This window comes from Delphinapterus leucas, chromosome 11 (genome assembly GCF_059928025.1).
Source record: "Delphinapterus leucas isolate spDelLeu-1000000601 "Yukka" chromosome 11, BTC_Dleu_Yukka2, whole genome shotgun sequence".
Classification (NCBI taxonomy): Eukaryota; Metazoa; Chordata; class Mammalia; order Artiodactyla; family Monodontidae; genus Delphinapterus; species Delphinapterus leucas.
The window spans coordinates 77,647,390-77,672,283 of record NC_143139.1 but is presented as its reverse complement, the minus strand read 5'-3'; the positions used below and the strand labels follow the sequence as shown (position 1 = coordinate 77,672,283).

The 24,894-nt window shown below is 43.2% G+C and overlaps 2 protein-coding genes across 2 annotated transcripts in view; one reads left to right on the top strand and one right to left on the bottom strand.

The window, feature by feature from the left end:
* Positions 1–3,228, top strand: part of HAL (histidine ammonia-lyase) — a 28,200-nt gene extending 24,972 nt beyond the window's left edge. Inside the window, exon 22 of the mRNA XM_089921146.1 lies at positions 1,131–3,228. Coding sequence (XP_089777272.1) covers positions 1,131–1,271 — 141 coding nt within the window. The 3' untranslated portion in view covers positions 1,272–3,228. The remainder of the gene's footprint in view (positions 1–1,130) is intronic.
* A 2,974-nt stretch (positions 3,229–6,202) lies between these two features.
* Positions 6,203–24,879, bottom strand: AMDHD1 (amidohydrolase domain containing 1). The gene is made up of 9 exons (XM_022562406.3): positions 24,655–24,879; positions 22,800–22,906; positions 21,354–21,418; positions 19,097–19,374; positions 16,820–17,045; positions 15,716–15,840; positions 10,186–10,279; positions 9,418–9,578; positions 6,203–8,091 (listed from the first exon to the last, which is right to left on the bottom strand). Exons 1-9 carry the CDS (start codon positions 24,789–24,791, stop codon positions 8,004–8,006), a joined length of 1,281 nt encoding a protein of 426 aa, XP_022418114.1. The 5' UTR covers positions 24,792–24,879; the 3' UTR covers positions 6,203–8,003.
* Between the last annotated feature and the right edge of the window lie 15 nt (positions 24,880–24,894).

Here is a 24,894-nt window from a genome sequence, read left to right as displayed (position 1 = left end):
TCCCCCAAACCCCCGCTCTGGCAACCACCGATCTGTTCTCTGCATCTATGAGCTCATTTTTTTTTTTTTTTTTAGATTCCACATATAAGTGAGATCGTACGATATTTGTCTTTCTCTGTCTGACTTATTTCACTTAACATGATGCCCTCAAGATCCATCCATGTTGTTGCAAATGGCAAGAGTTCCTTCTTTTTTTAGGGCTGAATAAAATTCCAGTGTGTGTGTGTGTGTGTGTGTGTGTGTGTGTCTCACAATTTCTGTATCATTCATCCATTGATGGACACTTAGGTTTCTTCCGTGCCTTGGCTATTGTAAATAGTGCAGTGAACCTGGGGGTGCAGATATCTTTTCAAGGAGGCTAGCTTTTGAAAGAATACATTTTCTAAGGTAATACAAAAGAATAGGAAATGCTCCTTCCCTGTCAGCGGCCAACCAGATAAAAAGCAGCTATAATATAAACGAAAAGCCGGACTTTAGTTTGAGAAGATGTTATGCTTGAAAGGAAATAGGTTCGTGGGTGGAGGTAAACGCTAAACAAAGCTGTGAAACAGTGCTTTTCAAACTGTAAAGTGCATGTGAATTTCTAGGGGATCTTGTTAAAGTGCAGGTTTGGACTCAGTAGGTCTGCAGTGGGGCTGACATTCTGACTTGTCCCAAGCGATGTTGACGCTGCTGGTCCAGGGGCCACGTTCTGAGTAGCAAGGGTCCAAAGAACAGAGGGCGTGTGGCATGGAAAGAGAGCAAAGAGAAAATCCACTGCCTCTTATCATTTAAGGCTTGCCTTAGAAAACACACAGTCCCATCCTTGAGCGACTTTCCTTAATTCCATCCACACTGAATTCTCTAGGTTTCGTTTGTTTCCTGGCTTGTTTTGCTTTAGAAGAGTAAAGCAGCTGAAAACCTTCATGGTAACTTTAGAGACATTTTGGACTTTGTATTTTTAAAGCTGTTAAAGCAACCAAAGACTCATTGGCAGATCACGTGTCAAATGGCTTATAATAAACGCAAGCAAGCAGCTGCTGTGTTATCTAGTCAGAGACAATGTTCTGACTTCACATCAAGGTGATGTTTAATGGCATGTGAAAACAATGTTGTCCACGCTTTGACTTTGTTTTGTCCTTGCATTTCAGGTTTGGGAAGTAGCTGCACCATACATCGAAAAATACAGAATGGAGCATATTCCGGAATCAAGACCTGTTTCTCCAACAGCATTTTCATTGGAATTTCTGCACAAGAAATCGACCAAAATCCCAGAGTCTGAGGATGTTTAATGCTCTTTGTCACGCATTAGCAGATCAGATGGTACTTAGTTTAACAGCAAACAGTATTATGCTGAAGGAGAGGCCTGAGAACTTTCTCAGGTGGATCAATCAATTATCTAGTTCAGTTCTAATACCTGCTCTGGTTAGGCTGGTGACAGTATTACATTTACTAAATCTAGCACTGGTTACAGATGCAGCTGGTGTTTCCAGATTATAGGAGTTTTCTTGTTTCTTAATGAAATCTACAGGCCGCTCACTCTAAGGGTGAGAAGACTAACCACAACTGCATGGACCTTTGACTCAATATTAGATGAACTCAAATCTTGAGACAGATTGATGGCATTGTTTTCCAAAAACGTTAGACTTTTGTGAATCTTTTTGTTTTGTTTTGGGTTTGTTTGGTTTTTTTTTTTTTGCTTTGTCAAACTCTCCACTAGTTAACTTTGGCTGATTGTACTGTACCATGCTATGATGAATGTTCCTTAATATGTCTTTGTAAACAACACTTTTTAAGTCATAATTAGTTCTTAAGCTGCTTTTTCTTTTATTCATGGAATCATACTAAAGAATAGTCAATAGGTCAACAAGAGATTCTGTGTAAAGGAGTTAAGGAATGAATATAAAGATTGCTGTGGGAGTGGTTCTCAATGAATCGTGCGTTTCATATTTATCAGATGTCACCACACATATCAGAAAAAGGATTCAGATGCTTAAACTGGAGTAGAAGGCTAGTGTTATTGCTACTAAATTTACCATGTGTTAGTACTCTATTCACATTCTTGTAATAACCCAGCTTAAGACGCCTCCTCATTTCACAGCTAGGGAATCTGATGTTCAGAAGTTAACCAACCCCCTCTCTATAAGAGTAATCATTAAAACAAGGCCCCGTTGACAAAGGTCAGATGCGCCCTAGGATGTTACCCAATCTGTTCCCTCCCCTCCCCCCAAAGAAGATAAAGAACCTGCTGGAAAGGCTTAAGTGTGATTGTCCCGATGAAGGATGGGTCACATGACTTCTTGGCTTCCCGAAGCTGTGACTTTGCACCCTTCTGTGCAAACATAAGCAAGGCGCTTTCCAAGTGCAGGAATGTGACCCCCACGGCTCTAACAACAGCAGCTGGTCAAGGAAAGGACAGGCACACCTGCCAGCTTGCCTACCTGATTACAGCCTTTTCACGGTAGAGTCTCCTCTTAGGTTGCAGCCTGTCCACAGGAAAGGTAGAGACAGGAGTGCAAACCAAAATTCAGTGAAGCAAAATGTGCTGAGGAACCTGTTCGCCGAAAGGTGTTTCTTGATGCTGTTCTTTGCTGAAATGTAAACACACAAATGAAGTTTATTCATTCTTATCCACGAGCTGCAGTGGAGTCAGTAAACCCAGTGGTTTGATGGCTGTTCGTCACTGGTACGGGGCGGGTTGGTTTCCCACAGGCCCGCGCAGTCCTCCGGGGCCCTCTGTCATTGAGTTTTCTACACAGCTCTGTACTATGCCATCAAGGGAGTTTCAAGGTAAATGTGGAATAAACTAAGTCTCAATTGTCTTATGTCATTGCTGTATTCTTAGATTTTTTTATAACAAAGTTTAACACCTTGTCAGGGAAAGGTTATTCTAACTGCAGTTAATTACATTTCTGAAAGATTTCGTCAGTGAATGTTCACACGGTACAAAGTGTCTTTAGAAAATGTGATTGATTCGGTATACATTCTCTCTCTTCCCCACTGAGCAGCCCAGAAGAGCTGGAGGCATCACGATTTCTGCCCCAGTGAGCTCACCTGGGCTTCTTCACCTGTTCTCTCGGGGCAGCCACAGAGCAAACCCCAAAGCGCAAGGGATTTTCAAGCTTCTTTTGTGCCACATTTGCTAATGTCCTGTTGCCCAAAGCAAGTCACGCATCAAGCCCAAGTGAGTTTGGGAGAGTAACACACAAGGGCGTGGGTGTGTGGTTTGGGGGCTGTAGCTGTCACAGTCTGCCACATACATGAAATTCCACACATAACCTGAAAACTTCCCAGGAAGCTACTTTTCATTACTACTTTAAACTTGTGTCTCTTTTCTGAATCTGGTCCCTGGATGATTAGCTTTTTTATTAAACCTTCTAATTATCTCATGAATAGCATGATCATTTTGCATTTGGGGGTTTACTTTGGTTGAAGGTATTAACTTATTAAATGGAAACACTGAAATTATACCAAAAAACAAAACCACAAAAAGAGTTGGAGGAAATTCATTTCAGCTCAGGGTACAGGCCTGGTTCGTCTCAAGGCGGTCCCATTCCCTTTACTGGGTGATTAGTTCAAGAGACAGCGGAGGTTGCAATTTGGGCCAATGAGACAGAAGAATTTTACTGCAGGCTTGAGAAAACGCTTTCTCTCCTGAGAGCCGTGACAGCCAGGCTTTCTCCCTCTTCTGCTTGACCCCAGTGAGAAAGCACAAAGCCCCTCTGGCTGCTGCGAGTCAGCCACACCTGGGGAAACCTGGCCTTGGGGCGCCACCAACACTGGAGGACAGAACAGAGGGAGGGAAGGGATCTGGGTCTTCAGGATTACTGAGCGGCTGGGTAAACCACTCCTAAAGCCTGTCCTTCCTGTGAAATTCCGAGGGGGAGCTAATGATCTTCCTTATTTTTTTTTTAACATCTTTATTGGAGTATAATTGCTTTACAATGGTGTGTTAGTTTCTGCTGTATAACAAAGTGAATCAGCTATACATATACATATATCCTCATATCCCCTCCCTCTTGCGTCTCCCTCTCACCCTCCCTATCCCACCCCTCTAGGTGGTCACAAAGCACCAAAGCATCGAGCTGATCTCCCTGTGTTATGCGGCTGCTTCCCACTAGCCATCTAGTTTACATTTGGTAGTGTATATATGTCCATGCCTCTCTCTCACTTCGTCCCATCTTACCCTTCCCCCTCCCCATGTCCTCAAGTCCATTCTCTACGTCTGCATCTTTATTCCTGTCCTGCCCCTAGGTTCTTCAGAACCATCTTTTTTTTTTAGATTCCATATATACGCATTAGCATATGTATTTCTTCTTCTCTTTCTGAGAATATTTACTTCATTCTGTATGACAGACTCTAGGTCCATCCACCTCACTACAAATAACTCAGTTTCGTTCTGTTTTATGGCTGAGTAATATTCCATTGTATATATGTGCCACATCTTCTTTATCCATTCATCTGTCGATGGACACTTAGGTTGCTTCCATGTCCTGGCTATTGTAAATAGAGCTGCAATGAACATTGTGGTACATGACTCTTTTTGAATTATGATTTTCTCAGGGTATAAGCCCAGTAGTGGGATTGCTGGGTCATATGGTAGTTTTATGTTTAGTTTCTTAAGGAACCTCCATACTGTTCTCCATAGTGGCTGTATCAATTTACATTCCCACCAACAGTGCAAGAGGGTTCCCTTTTCTCCACACCCTCTCCAACATTTATTGTTTGTAGAATTTTTGATGATGGCCATTCTGACCGCTGTGAGGTGATACCTCATTATAGTTCTGATTTGCATTTCTCTAATGATTAATGATGTTGAGCATTCTTTCATGTGTTTGTTGGCAATCTGTATATCTTCTTTGGAGAAATGTCTGTTTAGGTCTTCTGCCCATTTTTGGATTGGGTTGTTTGTTTTTTTGATATTGAGCTGCATGAGCTGCTTGTAAATTCTGGAGACTAATCCTTTGTCACTTGCTTCGTTTGCAAATATTTTCTCGGATTTTGAGGGCTGTCTTTTCATCTTGTTTATGTTTTCCTTTGCTGTGCAAAAGCTTTTAAGTTTCATTAGGTCCCATTTGTTTGTCTTTGTTTTTGTTTCCATTACTCTAGGAGGCGGGTCAAAAAGGGTCTTGCTGTGATGTATGCCATAGAGGAACTTCCTTATTTTTCAAACCAATTTTAGTCAGTGCGTTCACACCTCACTGTGCCATTTCCAGAGCTTTCCACCCAGATTTCTAGCACCTGATACCTCCTACTGTCTCCACCAGAGGACTTGGTTAAGGTGCCTTGCCAGAGTCCACTCACACAGCACATACCTGAGTGCCTACTCTGTTCACTAAAACCAGAATAATCTTTCTGCCACAACACTCTTGTACTGGGCCTAACCTGTTCAGAAACTTGCAGTGGCTTCCCCTGACTTTAAGAATGAAGTTCCAGGACTTCCCTGGTGGCACAGTGGTTAAGAATTCGCCTGCTAGTGCGGGGGACACGGGTTCGAGCCCTGGTCCGGGAAGATCCCACATGCCGCAGAGCAACTAAGCCCATGCGCCACAACTACTGAGCCTGTGCTCTGGAGCCCGCGAGCCACAACTACTGAAGCCCGCGTGCCTACAGCCCGTGCTCTGCAACAAAAGAAGCCACCGCAATGAGAAGCCCGTGCACCACAACAAAGAGTAGTCCCCGCTCGCCGCAACTAGAGAAAGCCCGCGTGCAGCAACTAAGACCCAACCTGAGTCGATCTGACCTTCCCCACCCCCACTGAACCCTCCACTCTAGGAAGACTCAGGCACGCCCCCCTTCGGAACACCCCATGATGCTCCATCTCCGGAGCCTTTCCCTCACATCAAAATCTTTCCAATCTCTCAAGCTGAGGATGGCCATGCCCTTTTCCACCCAGCCATGGAATTGTTTCTCGCTGGGTTTCACTTTTCCACTTTACTCCCCCGTAAGCATCATCCATTATATTCAGGAATTCATATGCTTTTTCCAATATACATAACAAGTATTTTCCTTAACACTGCATTCCTGGGTTGGCCTGCTGAGTGTGTTTTAATAAGCAGTTTTCCCTAGGACCGTCTGTATGCTTGTGCAGCCATTCATTAATTCATTCACTGATCGCCTACTATGAACCAGTCACTACACTAGATCCTGGGGACATGACCAGGCCACTGCCCTCTACTAACACACAATCTAAAGGGAAAGACAGTTTGATTGCAATGCTACAGAGGCTATCATAGAGGAATGGGAGCTTGGTGTGGGGGGCAGTGGCTAGCTCTGACTTCCCACTTAGAGAAGAGAGGGCAAGCACTCCAGGCAGAGGGAACAGTGCTGCAAGGCCTGGAGCAGCAAAAACAAATGGCAATTTTGAGGCACAGTGTGAAAGTCCATGTGGCTAGGGTCTAGACCACAGCCCTTCTCAGACTTGAACGGGCATACAAATACCTGTGGGCTTGTCAAGACCAGATTCTGTTTCAGCAGGTCTGGAGTAGAACTGAAGTTCTGCATTTCCAGCCAGCTCCTATGAGTTGCAAGAGCTTACAGGACACTGGCCTGGGAGGACTAAAGCAGTTCCAGGTGGGTATCTTCTGCTTTCATTCAAAAAAGACATGAACACTCCTTGTGTAGAGTGAATATCTCCTAGAAAGAAAATAGGAAGTGCTTCACCTTTTTATTCCGTAGTTATAAGGATATACTTCTACGTGGCTTGGGTTCCAGGACAGACCTAATCTTTAGTTTGGGCCTTTATATGTATCTCCTGCATCCCGAACTCCCACCATCGACTAGGAAACTGGTCATAGGGGAGGCGTCTCCCACAGCAACTCATGCTTCCCACACCCCCTCACGGCTTCTTCGCCAAGCATGTGAGGGGCAGAGCTCCAGGTACCCCACGCTACTAGCCCGTGATAGCGATGTGCCCTGTTACCCTTAACCTTCTGACAAGGGGTATCTTGAGTTGATCTATGTTGAATACAGTAAAGCCTCATTGGTTCAGGCTCTATTAACTTGAAATAGGTGATAATTTGGGTACTTAATGTTTACTTCTCTCGTCATTTCTTCATAAATAGGACAAAGTTTTATCATGCAGTTGTGATTGTAAGAATGATCAAAGCGTTTAAAAACATTTCAAGTAAACACATGGCTTTAGAAACACTCGTTTATATAGTCATCCACTTTTTCTTTATGTAATCCACTTTCTTCTGTAATTTGTTCATTTCCTAAAAGGTTCTAATAGACACCACTGACTGGCTTCCAGGGCTGTAAACAACAACAATAATAGTGACAGCAAATATTTATTGAAAGCTATAGATTTTTTTATACATTTGTAATGTGAAGAATCAAAAACTTTAAAACTTTTTAAAAAATTACATTATTGGATTTGGTCAAAATGCATCTGTTACAAGAAGGTCCCTATACTTGTGTACAAAATGACAAGTCCTGAGCTCTGCTGTGAAGCTCTATTGCAAGGGTTGAGAAGAAAACAGAAGAACACCTTCCCTCAGAGGACCCTAATGCATTTGAAGAGCACCTAGAAAGACACACTGTGTGGGGAAAAGAAAAACTATTTGCTTATTACAGATGGCTACATTTTAGCTTAGTTTGTGGCATTTGACTTGGATTTCCCACTCCCCCCCCCGCAATTTTCAGTAAATATAGTCTAAGAATTGAAATTTGAAAAGTAGAAGCAAAATGGGAATTTTAAGCCATGTCTACCTATTTGCCAATCTGCATTTCCCCACAAAGGCATTTCTGTGATACTCCACCATATTAACCTGCAGAATATGTATAGAAAATCTTTGTGAAGTAATTTAATCCTTTGAGATTATCATCACCAATGGTTTACTTGCTTATACGTCCAGGTGCACATGTTAAAATAAGTGAATCCCCTGGGTTTTTCAAGTGGATAAACAAAATACAGAAACAGATTTAAGTGACATCATTCTGGTAACCTACTAAGGTATTTTAACTTTTAATATAACTGTATTGACTTAAACAGTAGAACAGTGTGCTCTTTCCTTACAGATCAATCATTTTTTATAGATGACTTTTCCTTTAGCTATAACATAATCAATTAATTCCTGATGGCCTCCAAACTGGTAAATCAAATGCTCCCATCTAGAAAGAAATCAAACATAAACGGATACAAGTCAAAATTATCACTCTGTCAATAAATGCTAATTTCAAAATACATTCTCTAAAATTTTTTTACACTTAGTAGTTAATATTTGGGCTTTTTAAAAAATGGTAGAGTACTATGATAATTAGTCTATGATAAATCCAATATTGTTTAATGATATTAAGTGTTTGATCTTAAAATATTTGATTCACATTAGAACAATGACTCTAGATCAGTGCTTCTCAAACTTCAGCATGTATCTTTTTCACCTAGAAGACTTTTTAAGACAGAGATGCTAGGCCCACTCCTGGAGTTTCTGGTTTGGTAGACTGTCCAAGAGGCCTGAGAAGTTGCATTTCCAACAAATTCTCAGAGGATGCCCTTGCTGCTGGGACTGCACTTTGAGAACCACTGTTCTGGACTAGCAGTTGGCAAACTGTGGTCTGTGGGCCAAATCTGGCCTGCTGCTTACTTTTTATTGCTCTTGAGCTAAGATAGTCTTGTTTGGGGTTTTCTAAATTAGGACTTAAAATGGAAAACAAAGACAATAATATTCTGTGACATAAAAATTATATAAAATTCAAATTTCAATGTCCATAAATAAAGTGTTATTGGAACAGTAAAAAAAAAAAAAAATTTGCTTCAGTTAAATGATGCATGAGTGGTAACACCAGCGTCACTCTCGATAGAGACAATGGCTTATGACCCTTGAGAGTAGAATTATGATGGAGCCACTCTCTTCTGTTGAACATGAGGTCCAAGGCCTGGCAGAGGCTTGCTAGGGTCCAGACACCATAGGATTCACAACTTTAAGATTTAGAACAATAAAGCTCAGCTTGTTACACTGGAGGCCCAGGAGGCAGCAGGCTGTGAGCGAGTAATACAAAACACGAGGCAGGAAAACCGAAGCAAGGCTTTTGGGATCCAGCAGGAATGAGAAGTCAGAGAGGTAATGAATCAGAACCAGGATGACAAGCCAGAGCTGGGACCTGCGTGGCCCAACACAAGCAGAAAAGGTCAGAACCCAAGAAGAAAAACAAACACAGGCCAGAGGGCACAAGTCCAAAGTCCAGGTAAACAGAACAGAAACCTGGAGATCCATGAAAGATATAAGATGGATGAAGAGACCAGAAAAGTTGGTCTACCCTGCAGTTTAGGACCTGGAGGGAGAGTTTTTGCTTAGAAAGGGGTGACACTAAGAAGACTGGGTAGCTGCTGAGCTTATACAGAGCCTGACACTAATAATCCGTGGAAAAGGGATTTAAACCAAGTCTCCATATTACAGTGGGCATACAATAAAATGGCTCGGCTGGGAGAACACTCACCTGGATGAATTGATGATAATGAGATCTCCCCGTTTGCCTACTTCCAAAGATCCATGAGTGTGAGATTTTCCCAGGGCATAAGCGGCATTGATGGTGGCAGCGGCCAAGGCCTCGGGCATGGACATTCTCATGTTCACACAGGCCAGGTGCATGACCATCGGCTAAGACGGGAAAAGAAAAGCATTGGAGAAAAGCAACAAAACGGCAGCTGCCACCTAGGACATTTCTCAACACCGCACAACAAATAATGATAGTTAAATGTATAAGTGGAGCTGGCTAAATTAGTATGAGAAAAGTTAAATTTACATTTACTCGTAAAGATCCTTATGCTTTGGGAAAGATTCGTTTATGATAGAGATTACTTACCCACCCACCCCCTATATGTATTTAATATTTATTTATTACTTTTCAAGGCCACTTACTGTGTAAGATGAAGCTCACCTCCATATTTACTTACTAAAACTTACTAACCTTCCTTGAGCTTACGCAATTCTGAGAGGGGAAATAGGTTTTACTGTAAAACCACAATGCCCAGAGGCTGCGCCAAGGCATAGTATCAATAGAACCTTCTCTCTTCTCTCTCAGCCTGGAGGCATTCAAGTGGCACAGAAATATCCAATTACACTGCTGTCCACGCTCTTTCCTTGTTTCACAGGAAAATCTTTTCAGATCTTTGAAACATTTTAACAGTTAGTGAAATATTTTTAAATTATTTATATGCTTGGTAGAAGTTTCATAGACTATGAAAGGCACATTAAAAATAATTACCATTGAAAAACAATACGCATTAGGGTTGAAATCGCTGCCCAGAGCGACTATTACCCCTTCATCTAACATTTTCCTGGCTCGAGGTTGCTTCAGTCTAAGGAGAGGGAAAAAAAGGATGTCAGTCTCTAGAAGTGGAACTTTTGAAGAACAGATGTTCAGAGTTGAAGCAGACTTAAAGATATCCAACCCCTTCGTGTTCTGGAAGAAGAAACAGAAAACTCAAGCTTAAGTGATTAGTGGTGGCGTCCAGCAGAACCCCAGGACTCCTGATTTTTATCAGCCTGCTTTTGAAATCACTTGGCTATGGCTAACCTTTTAAATTTGGGATTATCATGACAATCTTTATATATATTCAGAGATTCTTGCAAAGGAAGAAAACTTAAAATTGTTTTCAAATGTAATAAACTTTTTTTGACTCCCAAATATAAACAATGAGGTTTAAATAATGCTTTTTAAATTAATATTTTACAATTTTTTGTTCATATCTCTCCCTCTCCTTTTTTTGGGAGGGAGAGGGGGTCTCAAACATTATTATAGGTCCTTTAAATTTTTGAAGGCCCAAGAAACTAATATGTAACATATTTGTGCTTCTTCCTGGATTGGGTATCTCCCTGACGTCCTTGCAAGCTTTTTTTTTTTTTTTTTTTTTTTTTTTTTGCGGTACACGGGCCTCTCACTGTTGTGGCCTCTCCCGCTGCGGAGCACAGGCTCCGGACGCGCAGGCTCAGCGGCCATGGCTCACGGGCCCAGCCGCTCCGCGGCATGTGGGATCTTCCCGGACCGGGGCATGAACCGTGTCCCCTGCAACGGTAGGCGGACTCTCAACCACTGCGCCACCAGGGAAGCCCTTGCAAGCTTTTTAAAGTAACTGCTCTAAGAGGAAGTTCAGAGGCCTATCTGCCTATCACCAGGTTTTACTGGAAAAAACAGTTAATTTTCCTGGCAGGTTGGGCTTTCTCAGACAGGTATTCTAAGGGGGCCTGGGCTCATTCTAGGGAGGCATCCTGGAGCTGTTAGAAACTATGCCAGTGTTTGTTCAAGTCTCATAATGTTGGGGAGGGTGGGTGAATAAAATCATTTGTGCTAAGAGCCTGTAGGTTTATAGGCAAGATTGAGGTTTAGTGGAGAGAGGGGCTCAGAGGAGCCTGAATGAAGTTTGGTCAAGGAGAGACCTCCGCTGGAAAGCCTTCCCAGTCACCTTGTTGGCCCTCATTTCCTCTGGCTTCCCCAGCACCCCACACGCCTCCATTTTAGAAACAATAGCTATTGTTTCATGACAATGATAGTGGGCTGGTACTCACCCATTATGAACCTGTACTGCCCAGGAGCTGTCTTTAAATAAAGCTGCTGAGGGTAACCCTGACCCCTCCTTTGAGACCCTACTCTAGCCTTAAGTTCAATTTGATTGATCGGTTGGTTGTAAAGTATTGAGACTATTACACCTGCCCCTCTGCTGGCAAGTCCAGCAGGGGCTAAGGATCACTGAAAGGATTATTTCTTTTTCTTATAATTTGTCCCAGCACCCAGTCCTGTCTCTGGCTAATGAATATTTTTGATTGAATGAATGAATGATACTGTTATATTCTAGGAGTGTACTAAATATGGCAAAGAATAGAATAACTTTATTATTAATAATTAATATATCAATTATTAATAATTAATAATAATTCTGTGCTCAGAATAGGTTCTATTTATGTTTTATACAAAGTCCACCTAAGTTTGGCATTCGAGGCTCACCACAAACTGAGCCCACACTTCTTTCAGGGCCTCCTTTCTCATCCCTGTCCTACCCAATACTGCACTCGAACCACTGGGGTTTTCTATGTGTACATTTCTGAGTCTGCCGTCCTCCTTGCCTAGAATATCCACCCCTCCCTGAAATGCATTCATATTCCCAGGCCCAGCTCACCTCTCACCCACCCATGCTCACTTTCCCTGGTCACTCAGCCAGAAGTGATTATCCTTTTCATTACCTCTATAGGTATTACTGTCTATTCATTGATCATGTTTCATACGCTTAGACTGCAAATTCCGTGAAGGACCATGTGTGTCTTATTCACCGTTGTGTCTCTAGTACCAGTACAGTGCCTGGTATTAATAGCTGATTGATTATCTTTTGTTAAAGGAATTCTTTAATTTTTTATTATTGTGTTTTCATTGCACCTCAGTTTTATTTTCTCCCCAAAATACAGGGACTTCTTGGCAGCTTCAATGAAAAGCATATGGTATCTAACACATGGAGACCAATAAAACTTGCCTGGTCATTAACTCAGCCAGTCATTCTAAAACCATCCCATTAGTGAAAACTCTGTGCCAGGTACTAAAGCCTCAGAGTCATCCTTGAGTCATTTCTCACAGTCCACATCCAACCCATCAGAAAATCTTGTTGGCTCCCCCTTAAAACTACATCCAGAATCCAACTCATTTTTATATCCCTCTGCTACCACCTTGGATCCAAGTCACCATCACTGCTTGCTAGGATATTTGTTAAGACCATCCTAACTGGCTTTCCTGCTTCTACCCTCAAGCCCTTAAAATATATTCTCTTCCTAGCAGCCAGAGGGATTTTTAGAAAAATAAGTTAGATCATGTCGCCGTGCTTTGAACCACTCTCAGTGGCTTCCCGTGGGCTTGCTGTCTGCACCATGAACTCAGCCCTTCAAGAGCTGCCCCTCTTTCTGGCCTCGTCTCCTATCTCTCCCTGCCTGGCTTGTGCCTCTCTGGCCTCACTCTTGCCGTTCTTCAAATACTCTCAGTGCGTTTCTACCGCTGCACTCACCATCTATCCACTCAGAACACTCTTCTAGTTATCCCGGCTCCTTCCCCCAGATATGGCTTGCTCCCTCACTTCCTGGAGGTCTCTGCCCAAATGTCCCCTCCTCCAAAAGCCTTCCCTGACCATCCTAAAAACACAGCACCCTCCCCTCAAACACTCTCTATCCTCTCGCCTCACCTGGATTGTTTTCACAGCACCAAGCATCACCTGACATTTTCTATGTTCGTTGGTCGGTTTGCACATTGTCTCTCCCCCATTAGAATGTAAGCTCCTTGAGGACAAGACTCTGTTTTACTTGTGGCTGGATCCACAGTGCCTAGAACAGTGCCTGACAAGTAATGGGCCCCCAACACGCGTGTTGAATACAGAAATTAATCAAGGATTGGGGGTACTAAGGTGACACTTGCCCTTGAAGCATTCCCAGTCTACGACAGGCAGTTTCCAGGACCACTTAAAATAGTGTTTCTCTGCTAGGACAATGCGTGAGAGAGGTGAGTGAAGCAGAGATACAGAGTGAGGAAAGGGTAGACGTTAAAATTTCCTTGCCGGTCACTCTGACGGCCTCCCCTCCCTTTCCCGAACTACTTAAGGAGGAAAAATATATGTATGTACAAGGCAGTACAATTATAAAGGGGGCTCCAGATAAGCTAAGGTGAATGTGTCCTGAATAAATTTAAATATTATATATAAAGATGCATAAAATAATGATTAAAAGAAGCCCTTGAGTGGCATAAGGCAATGGTTATTCCGGAAATGAGAGTCCAGAGAGTTCAGGGCGCAGCGGGGAAACCTGCAGGTTCCTCCTGGTGGAGAGATCAGAGAAATACAGAAACAGAGAAGCCAGAGAAGAGCGTGGCTTTCCCTTTGGTTGCCCCTGTCATCCAAACAGGGTGTTAAACCCATCTTGTGGTGATGGCACGTGGCAGCTGCCACTGGCATAGGGACAAAGTGCAGACTTTTAATGCTGAACTGCCCTCCAGCACCGCAGGTCTCAGATTTTTGCTCTGTCTTAAGAGATTCAAGGTGAGTTAAAGGAATCCTTTTCTTTTGTAAAAACTTATTCCTTGGGTGGTGGAAAATTAACCAGATTAAGTCTTGATTGACGGCTCCGATGACTACTGAGATTTGCAAGGAAAGCAGCTGGTCATACTGAGAATAGTTATTGATGGAGATTTCCTGACGGTAACCTACATTATGTCCACTCTTTAAGAGAATAGTAATAAGAGAAATGTATAATATTTTATATATATGTGTGTGTATAAAATCATAATAAATTTGAAAAAAGCACTGCAATATTCCTTTCTTCTCCCTTATAAAAGTTACTTGATGGGCTTCCCTGGTGGCGCAGTGGTTGAGAGTCCGCCTGCCGATGCAGGGGACACAGGTTCATGCTCTGGTCTGGGAAGATCCCACATGCCGCGGAGCGGCTGGACCCGTGAGCCATGGCCGCTGAGCCTGCGCGTCCGGAGCCTCTGCTCCGCAACGGAAGAGGCCACAACAGTGAGAGGCCCGCGCACCATTAAAAAAAAAAAAAAAAAAAAAAAGTTACTTGAACCTGTTTTTCCAATCCCTCAGGCAGAGTTTCTGAATCACAGCACAATTAATGTCTTGGACTGGATGATTCTTTGTTGTAGAAGGTTTTTCCGTGCACTGTAGGATGTTTAGCAACATCTCTGGCCTCTACCCACTAGATGCCAGTGACACCCCCTAGTTGTGACAACCAAAAATGTCTCCAGATACTGTCAAATATCCCCTGAGGAGCAAAATCACTCCAAGTTTGAGAACCACTGTCCTAAGGCCATAACTGCGGAATCACGCCCCTCCCCACAAAAAAAACATGTACCACAACCGCAGAGAAAGCACCCAGTCCTAAGAGGAAATCAACTGCCTCTTGAATGCTGGACCTTCTGACCACAAATTCGGTGGCTGTCATGGAAGTGGTTCAATGAGTCAGGAGACCTCAGGTCTCATATTTGAACTGGAGCAATGGCCATGATAAAAGATGGACTACATGGACTCAATCCATTGAGGGCACACAGCCAAATCCCCGGGGAGGTGCCACAAAATATACTTAGACATCTCCTCTTTCCTCCCACTCCCAGGATTTATGAGGATTATGGTCCCCACTTGTATCCTCTTAGAAAGCAGCTCATTCAGATTCAGAATACTGTGAAATATCCCTAATATCTTATGCATGTTTTTTTAAAGTATAAAGCCTATATCACTATTTTCTAATTATAAAAGTAATGCATATTGATTTTTAATTGGAAAATTCCAAAAATGAGGAAGAAAAAAAAAGAAAGCGCCACTCTCCCCAGTAATCCCACCACTCAAATGCAATTTGGGTCTAAGCTCCTTCCTCGGGGTAATTCATTACAAATATCATACCAGTATTAGCATCTTCCATGAGTTAAGTTTTCCTGATCTGCATTTTTTTTTTTTTTTTTGGCGGTACGCGGGCCTCTCACTGTTGTGGCCTCTCCCGCTGCGGAGCACAGGCTCCGGACGTGCAGGCTTAGCGGCCATGGCTCACGGGTCCAGCCGCTCTGCAGCATGTGGGATCTTCCCGGACCGGGGCACGAACCCATGTCCCCTGCATCGGCAGCAGACTCGCAACCACTGCGCCACCAGGGAAGCCCCTGATCTGCATTTTTAAGGGATTTGTAAGGGTGATGAATATTTGGGCATCTTGGAAGTCTGTGTGTCCACAGCTTATACTTGCAGCTCTCATGCTGGGGGGAGAAACAACCTCACCTCAGCATGTAGGCCGTAGTGGGCAGGAGGACAGCAGAGCACCTGGCCGCTGCCATGGCAGCAATGCCTTCATCACTCACTTCTTCCAGGTGACTGATTGCCTGGGCTCCCAGTTCCACCCCGAGCTAAACAGAATGGGCAGAGAGACAGAAGTTTCACCAACAGCAACAACAAATCAATAACGTGCCAGCAAATGGTTTTTCCTGCAAAAATAGACAGCACTCTATTATTAAGATTTCTTGCCAACTACCTCTCACGAGCACAAGCTCGGTGATCTGAAGTGGGCAGTGTGGTGAAGTGGATCCAGAGATATTTAGGAGGAGAATTGGGAGGACTTGCTGGTTGGCTGAAATGCAGTAGGTGAGGGGGAGGGAGGAGTCAAAATGATATCCAGGGTCTCGACTTAGGCAACAGATGGATAATGACGTCATTCACTGGGGCAGGAAACACGGGACAAGATTTGGACGTGATATTAAGAGATCATATTGAACGCGTGGTGGTCGAGACACATGTAGACTATCTACATCTGTATTTATGCCCCAAGGGCAGTTGTTTATGTAGCTCCAGGGCTTAGAGGAAAGAGCTAGACCCCCAACTGCAGGGATTTGGTGCGTCTTACTGCTGAATTCTCAGTGCCTAGAACAATGCCCGGCACACAGCAGATACTCAACTATTTGTAGAAAGCATGAATAAATTAATCTGGAAAAGACACATAGATGTGAAAATCATCCTGTGGCTATTAATGGTATGCTCCACTAAAAGCCCTCTGGATGCTGCCACAGAAAGGCCCTAGAAGCTACCTGTGAAATTAACAGACTGAGCTAGGGTGGCTTTGCGTGCCAATCAAAATAGGTTGTGAATTTAGTGAATGAGATCACAAAGGTACTTCTTTTTTCTACTAGTATCACCAGGAGGAAATAATAAAAGTAAATGATCAGCAAAGAAGTCTGGGATTCCAAGGCTCAACCACACCAACCTGCACATATTTCAAACAAATTTCCCCGTTCTCTATCTTTTCAGAGGGTTACTCCTTCCTTTGAACAAACTCATTAAGTTTTCCACAGCACGAGTGTCGACAAAGGAAAAGCAAAAGGTCACCCATACCTCAGCAGCCTTCATTGGGTGGAGTTCATCCCCATGGAAGTTAATCTGTAACCCTATATCTTTCCCACTTTGAAGAATCCTTCTGGTGGAATTGAGATCAAAGACGCCCTTCTCACAGAACACATCTATATTGTCAACGTGTATTTCCCCATTTCTGCCAAGTTCCTTCAGCTTTGGGAGGTGGTTATTGATGATGTCATCAGCGGCTTCAGTAGCAGTTTTTCCTCTGAGGGAAGAAGAAAGTGAGATTACCGTGGGCAAGTTTTTTTTTAATTGGAGAAAGGGTTTTTTTGGCACTTGGAGAACCTGAGAAATTGTAGGTAAATGACCCCAAGCCCCAGAAAGGTAAAGAGAAGATCAAAGCTATAACTCAGGACTCTTAGCAATCGGGATGAGGCTACATAGCAGAGGTATTGATAAGACTTCTGTATACACTGACCCTATAGGCAGAGACTCAGATGGTTCATCCATTCTGGCACATCTGGGTTGCCTTTGGGACACGTAGAGGACATCCTGGATGCTTCCCTGACAACCCAACCGTGAGCCCCTTACCTGGGCCAAGCTGTTTCCCTGACTTTTTCTTCCTCCACACTGTTTCTAGGAGCATCTGCCTAAGGCTTTCTGTCTCATCAGACATAGGGGAAGAAGACAGTAGGAGGCCCTGAAATTCTTTCTAAGATTCTGGGGTAGTTATATATGAGAAAGGTCTGGGCTTTTGAAGTCAGACACAGAGCTGCGCCACTTGCTAGCCGTATAACTTTGGACACATGATGTAGACGTCATTTGGCATCCTCTGGGCCTCAGGCTTTATCTTCAGGGATCAAGATCAGACCTCAGAGGCTCACTGGCAGATGGAGACATTTTCTGTAAAACTTTAGCCTTGTGTTTGGCACACAGAAGGCTCTCAGCAAAAACCATCTGGGTGGGTAGATAGAGGTGGACTCTGAGGAGACACATACTTATATATGCTGTTTCTAATTCTCGAGACAACCATACAGGATAAGCGTGTTATTTAGCTGGTTTACAGATAAGCAATTCATGTTCAGAAAAGTTAAATGATCAAAACTTAACTCAAAATCACCCAGCTGGAAGTAGCTAAGCTAGACTCAAACCCAGGTCTGGTGTCCCTCCAAAGCCTGAGACTTTTCTGCCATGTCACATTGTCTTTCCTACTAAAAAAAAAAAACAAAAAAAAAACAGACTATAATAGACAGGATATCCCAAAAGTCTTAGTGCAGTTTCAAGCCATAATAATTTCAGAAGTATAAATGCTAAAAACATACAACAGACATCATTGGAAATATTAAGTATTTATATTTCTTTTCTACTTAGTTCTGTAAATTTTTCATAATAATTTCAATGTTAATTTTTTTAGTTCGTTTGATTAAAGATGGTAAATGAAATATTAACATTAAAATTTTCTTTGTCAAAGTTCACAGAACTAAAGAAATGTACACATTTTTTAATGATTAACCTTAAAAGATTTAATTAACTTATGAATATGACTTAATGAAATGGGCTATTTATGTGATTAAACCATTTTTGTAAGCCTGCAGCATTTATTATCTAAGTTAGTTATCACCACTTAAAACTGCACTAAGACTTTGGAGACGTCTGCGAATTTTCAAGTCCTGGATTTCTTTTGGATCGTTTGGTTCTAGGACTGCAGGCCTTCTGATCTAGTAATTCCGGGATGGATGAGATGTAGACGCAGAAGGGGAGAGAATTCTCTACAGCAAATCCATACAGGAGGAACTTTCTAGGTAAAGAGGAAAGCTGAAAAAAACATTTACAGCATTAAAACAAAAATGTTTGCTGCTAAACAAGCAAACAGATGAACAAAAATAAAAACCTCCCTATGTCATCTTGACGTCAAGATTTGATCTACCTCCCACGGGGTGTTACTCAATTCCTGAAGTGCCTTTGGGCTCACTGTCATGGGAAACTATTTAAATTAATATCTGTCATTTTAAAGGACCTATCAGGGGAATTTCTTTTTGTTAACCAAGAGTTTTGAACACCTCCTCTTCCTTCACTATTAAGGGACTTGCAAACGAATGGGTCTGGTGGGGCCCGCCTTCCTAAACCCATGTGTGTGAGACGCCTGAAGGTTGGAATCAGAACACCTTTCCAAAGGTTCTACTCGTCCCTCTGCAAGAGCTAATGTGCTGGTGCACCTTCACTCCCTGGAGAACGCAGCCCTACTTAGGCACCACATGAGCCCTTCTGCGTTCTCAGTACCCTGAGTTAAACCCCGGTCCCTTCGGCTGAGGTTACTTTGGCACCGAGTGAGCCCCGCAGTAAGTGGCTGAGATGCTGATGTCCAGCTCCCGCCGGGCGCGCTCAATCACGCGTAGCATCTTGAGCTCCGTCTCCAGGCTGAGGCCGTATCCGCTCTTGCACTCCACCAGCGTTGTCCCCGCCCTCATCATGCACCCAAGCCGCTGCTGGAAGGAACTGAACAGCTCCTCCTCCGAGGCCTGGCGCGTGCGCTCCACCGTGAAGTTGATCCCTCCTCCAGCCTGGTGGATATCCATGTATGTGGCTCCTGCCAACTGAACACACGGTTCACCCTTAGGTCTGCAAAATGCAGGGAGGTTGCAGGCAGCTCTACAGAACCTACGTACAGGGGTGACATTCGACATGACTGACAATGGATATGGCACAGGCACCAACCGATCAGGAAGGATGGTGGGGCACCATCCTTCTGGAAGTCCCTACTCTGCCAGGGTGGTGGGGAGTTGCAGGGGTCAGAGGTGTTTCAGGAAGGGACTGGGATGGCAGAAATGGGAGATGTGGGGAGGACTTGGGGCCTCAGGCTAGCGACAGTTTACCAACAGGTACAAAAGTATTTCGGTATTTTAACAAGCCAGTCAGTCTCGGTGTGTACCAGCTAGTCTCGGTACCTATGAGAAAGCAAAGCTTAGGCGATTAGGGACCTCACTGTGGTTTATTCAAGTCCCCACTAAGAGACCCAGAGCATTTCCACCCCTCAGTATTTGGCCACCTAGAGTTTCGGGCCTGACCTCTGTCACTCAAGCAAATAAAGAGGCTCTTTCTGGGATCCCACTGGACCCCTGTTACTCTGGGCAGCAGGGAGTGTGGTGCAAACAAAGTGTCCCCGCCTGCGGGGCTCCCTTAGTCACACCCTTCCCTTCTGTTCTTAATTCTGTCACGTTCAAGTTATTGCAAACTCGAGCTTTTAAGGAAAGTTTCAATGGTTTTATAATAAATGATCTTCGTTCATTTCGTGTTAAAAAGAAAAACCAACACCTGATGGGTTTGGCCCTTTTTGCATCACTTTCTGCATCATCGAATGAGAGAATTGGACCGTAAATCTCTAAGGTTGATTTTCGGCTCTGAAATTCAATGATTTACGAAAGTCTTAAAAACAGTTCCAGATTGTTGAGAAAGGTAGACAATTTTTGAAGAAATTTTTTCTTTTTCTGAAATAATCCAATTTAGCTGTTAGGCTGCACAGGTTTTTAAAAAACAGTGTGAAGAAAAGACACGGAGGGAACAACCTGAAAAGGCTACGTACTGTAGGATTCCAAGTCTATGACATTCTGGAAAAGGCAAAACTATGGAGACAGTAGAAAGATCAGTGGTTGCCAGGGACTCGGGGGAGACAGGGATGAAGAGGCAGAGCAGAGAAGATTTTGGGGGCAGTAAAATTACTCTGTATGATACTACAATGGTGGGGGCATGTCATTACACATTTGCCCAAACCTAAAGGATGCACAACAAGAGTCAACAGTCATGAAAGCTATGAACTCTGGGTGATGATGATGTGTCAATGTAGGTTCATCCATGGTAACAAATGTACCACTCTGGTCAGGAATGTTGAAAATGGAAAAGGCTGTGCTTTGGGCAGGGGGCAGGGAGCAGTGGTATATGGGAAATCTCTGTACCTTTCATTCAATTGTTCTGTGAACCTAAAACTACTCTAAAAAATAAAGTCTACTAAAAACAAGGAAATAAACAATGTGAAAATGGCTCAAACCAGGGATTTGAGGGTTGACTGCAGCTAATTAATGACTGACAAAGACTACAATTTATGTTTCTTAATAAGTTTCATTTTTCTGGAAAAAAAGTGGGAACAATATAAGACATTTTATTTTTGTGATTAATAATATGTTTTTCCAAGTTTGACCCCAATGAATGGTGATTTTCAAACTGTTTCCTGGAGTCCCTTCAAAGGCTACCAAGGGATGGAATGAGGAAAAGAAAAGAGAGGAGAAATTAGTGAGCAAAGCAGGTCAGCTCTATTTTAAAAGGAGGATTCGGCAGCTAAAACAGCTTGAAAACTATTATACTTGAAATGACTGACAGCCCTGGGCACAGTATAAAGGTTTGGCACCAAGTTATAAATTGGTTAATTTTGTTGTAATTGATTTCCATAGTCCAAGCCAGTAAAAATATCAGTTAAAAAGACATGTAAACATTTGTTGTAAAGCCTAACAGCCTACAAACTCTAGAAAACCACGTCTATATTTGTGCTTTATTTTGATTTGCTATTGTTTATTGCAGTTACCTTCATCGCAAACTCATGAACTCTTTCACCAGCCCATACTGGATGTGTGTGTGCATCCACTAAACCTGTAATCAATAAATCAAATCACGTTTAAAGTTAAGAAACAGAAAGCACTTAGACAGCAGGCAGACTCTACTATACAGTTCTTAGGAAAGCAGGATGGTGGTCAGCCATCTTGGAGGAAGGTGGAGAAGGGAGAATTTGTCTGCATGGTTCCAAGAAGACTCCCTGCATGGTTGGTCTAGAAGGCTCTAATGGAGGAGGGTGACTCAACATGGTGAAAATATCTCCTAAAGAAATACAGCTCCTTTTGCCCAATAAATCCATGCTCACCAAGCAACCTTTTAAAACAGGATGTCAAATCTATTAGCTGAGCAAAACCAAGGACTATATGACCAAGGAAGAATCTGGGTGTGAAAAAGAATAATACTATCCCTACCCTCAACTTTGAGCAGGAAAAGTATAAAATCAGAAAGATGAATCTTTCTTTAAGAAAGAAAAATATTTTAATTAAAGAGAAACTATAAAATGGTCACTTGAAACTTTTGTTTATCCCAGTACAATTTGGTAAAGTCCGTCCTTCCAGAACATTCAAAGTGCCTTATAGATTAAATGGCTCATTAGTGGTTCCAATCGGAGTAAAACCAAAAGTCCCTACCATATATTCTCTACCATATTCTGCTCTTTCTCATGAGGTTTCACCCTGACTTTCTCTCCTGACCCCCAAGGGCCAGATAGTAGAAGCTCTGTCAGATGCGCACAGCACACAAGTATAAATCCTAGCCTCTGTGTTTGCGCAGAACTCAAAATTTGTGAAATTTGTTTCAGAGGATTACATAAAACATAGAAAATGTAGGAGATAATGGTTAATAAACTGATTCTGTTATCAATCACTGAAGATACAAATGAACTTCAATGAAATCTCTAGGGTTTCTTGGTTTATGTTTTTTCGCCTGGAGATGGGTCCTTTGTTTCATACTCTATACAAATTTAGAGTATATTCTGGAATTACAGAGAACAATTTGCTGTCTTTGCCTCCCCTATGCCATGGATTAATAAAATTCTTCCAACAGCTTTTGAACCCAAGCCCAGCACAGCTGGTTCTCTTCAACATGTGAGTGGGAAGAAGTGGAGTGAATGAATGGGTGTGACTCCCAGCTTGCCCTTCACCTGTTTAGAGATCTTGGGTAAGATATTTCACCCCTAAACATCAGTGTTCTAACCTGCAATGTGTAGATAATGATACTTACCTTCCAGGGCAGTCCGGTTTCATTCCACATGAAAGTGTGTTTGTAAAGCAGCTAGACATTTACTAGTAGAAATTCAATAAATGGTAGCTATTATATTTTCATATTATTGTGAAACCCTGTTTAAAACAAGCTACTACTCTTCCTCTTTACACTACTAAAACTGCTTTCAGGGCTTTACTGAAAAAGAGGTTAATACCTGGCAAGATGCATTTCCCGGAACAGTCAATTCTTTCTTGAAATGTTTCTTCTGAAAACTGTTTTTGGATAGCATCAGCAGGACCGATGGCTTTTATGAACCCATCTCTGAAAAACAAATCAAGAAATTATTACTAACTTTGGGGGAAATATTGTGAAAATTTTGACCAGTGATCACATTATTGATGCCTTTCGGTGTCAGTCAATATTTATTGTATTTCCTTCTTGAGTGTGTGTCTTTGGAAATTGACTCTAGCCACATGCAAGGCAAAAAGTCAAATCAGGTGTAGCAGAGATTGCTAATTGTTCCCCAAGATCAATGTTCCCTTTTCCCACAGTGCTAGATTCCTAAATTTTAGCTGGAGGCATGACCACCCAGAATAAAGACCACCTTTCCGTGTCTCCCATCAGCCAGGTGTGGCCATGTGACTAAGTTCTAGCCAATAGGATCGTTTTCTCTGCCTACTTCCTACTGGCTGGAATGTAGACACCATAATGAGAGATGGCACAGCAATCCTGGATGTTGGAGTGCCTGTGAGCAAGAGGGCAGTGCTCAGCTGAGCAAGACAGTAGGGGTCGGGTCTGGATCCTCCGTGGAGTACGGCCATCAACTAGCCCTAGGTTCCTACATCCATGCAATTCTGTTAACTCATTTTAACAAGTTTTTGACAGTAACACTGGGAATGTTTTTCTTTGTTAATTAAAAACAAACACACACAGAGTCCCTAAAAGCTGGGCTCTTACACAACCCTAAGCAGATTCAGATAAGGGATGAGACTTGTGTAATCGCAGTGCCATGGGCTCTCCAACTCAGATGGGCACCCAACCCTCATTACCACTCCAAGTCCACCCTTCCAAACTTTGGCTGTTCTTTTATTCTCAGAAGTGTAAATGAAAATAACTGAAAATGTCCTCTCTTTCTGGTGGCTGAATCTTAATTATCTATCACCCCAAACCATCGCCATCTGAACGTTTTCTGTGGTTCTCAAGCTTTGGGGTGCAGACGAAGTGGGTGGGAGACGTGCTTTGTAAAAATTCAGATCTCATAACTCCACCCATAGAGATCCTGATTCAAAAGACCTGGGGATAGGTGGGAACTGGGTGGAGGGGATTGGATGAAGGTAGTCAAAATGTACAAACTTCCAGTTATAAGATAAATAAGTACTAGGGATGTAATGTACAGCATGATAAATATAATGAACACTGCTGTATGTTACTTATGAAAGTTGTTCAAAGAATAAGTCCTAGGAGTTCTGGTCACAAGGAAAAAATTTTTTTCTACTTCTTTGAATTTGTATCTATATGAGAGGATGGATGTTCACTATACTTACTGGTAATCATTTCACGATGTATGTAAGTCAAATCGTGCTGTTCACCTTAAATCTATACAGTGCTGTATGCCAATTATATCTCAATAAAACTTGAAAAAAAGAAAAAAGATCTGGGGATGGGGGGCGGCATCAGAAGTCTGTCTTTAAAAAAAAAAATCTCAGGCCGTCTGAGTCAGGTGGTCCCCCGTCCGCACTTCAAGAAGCATTGCAGAGACCCCCTACGCCTTCAGATTGCTTCAATTATATTTTATCAGCAGAAGCGGGATCTTGACGCTCCCCAGTGGGATGTGCAGCTTGAGAGAGGTTTCTTCAACTGAGTGACAAGCGGAGGCGGCCAAATACATTAGCAACAGGCGCCTAAAAGGCAGGCGTGCCAATGACTCCCTGGGTGCGAAAAGGCTGTTACCGCGTTCCCCTCCACAGCCCACAAGTTACAGAAAGAGCACCAAGCTGGGCCTTGGCTGACCGGTGCCCCCCAGCACACGACCCGGGGCGCCCGCAGCTCCAGAGCGCGCGGCCACTTACGTGCCCACCACCAGGCTGGCGCCCTCCAGCACCGCCAGGCTGCGCAGCGCGTCGCACGCCAGGAAGCGCTCGCCGCGGGCGCACACCAGCACCACTTGCCGCGCGTTCTCCAGCAGGAGGCGGTGGCCGTCCGCCATGTCGCTGCGCACCGCAGGTCTAGCAGAGGCTGTGCGGCTCCCGCCGCTGGCGGCCAGCGGTAGAAGGGACAGGTCCGCAGGCGGCGCCGCCCGGGGCCAGCAC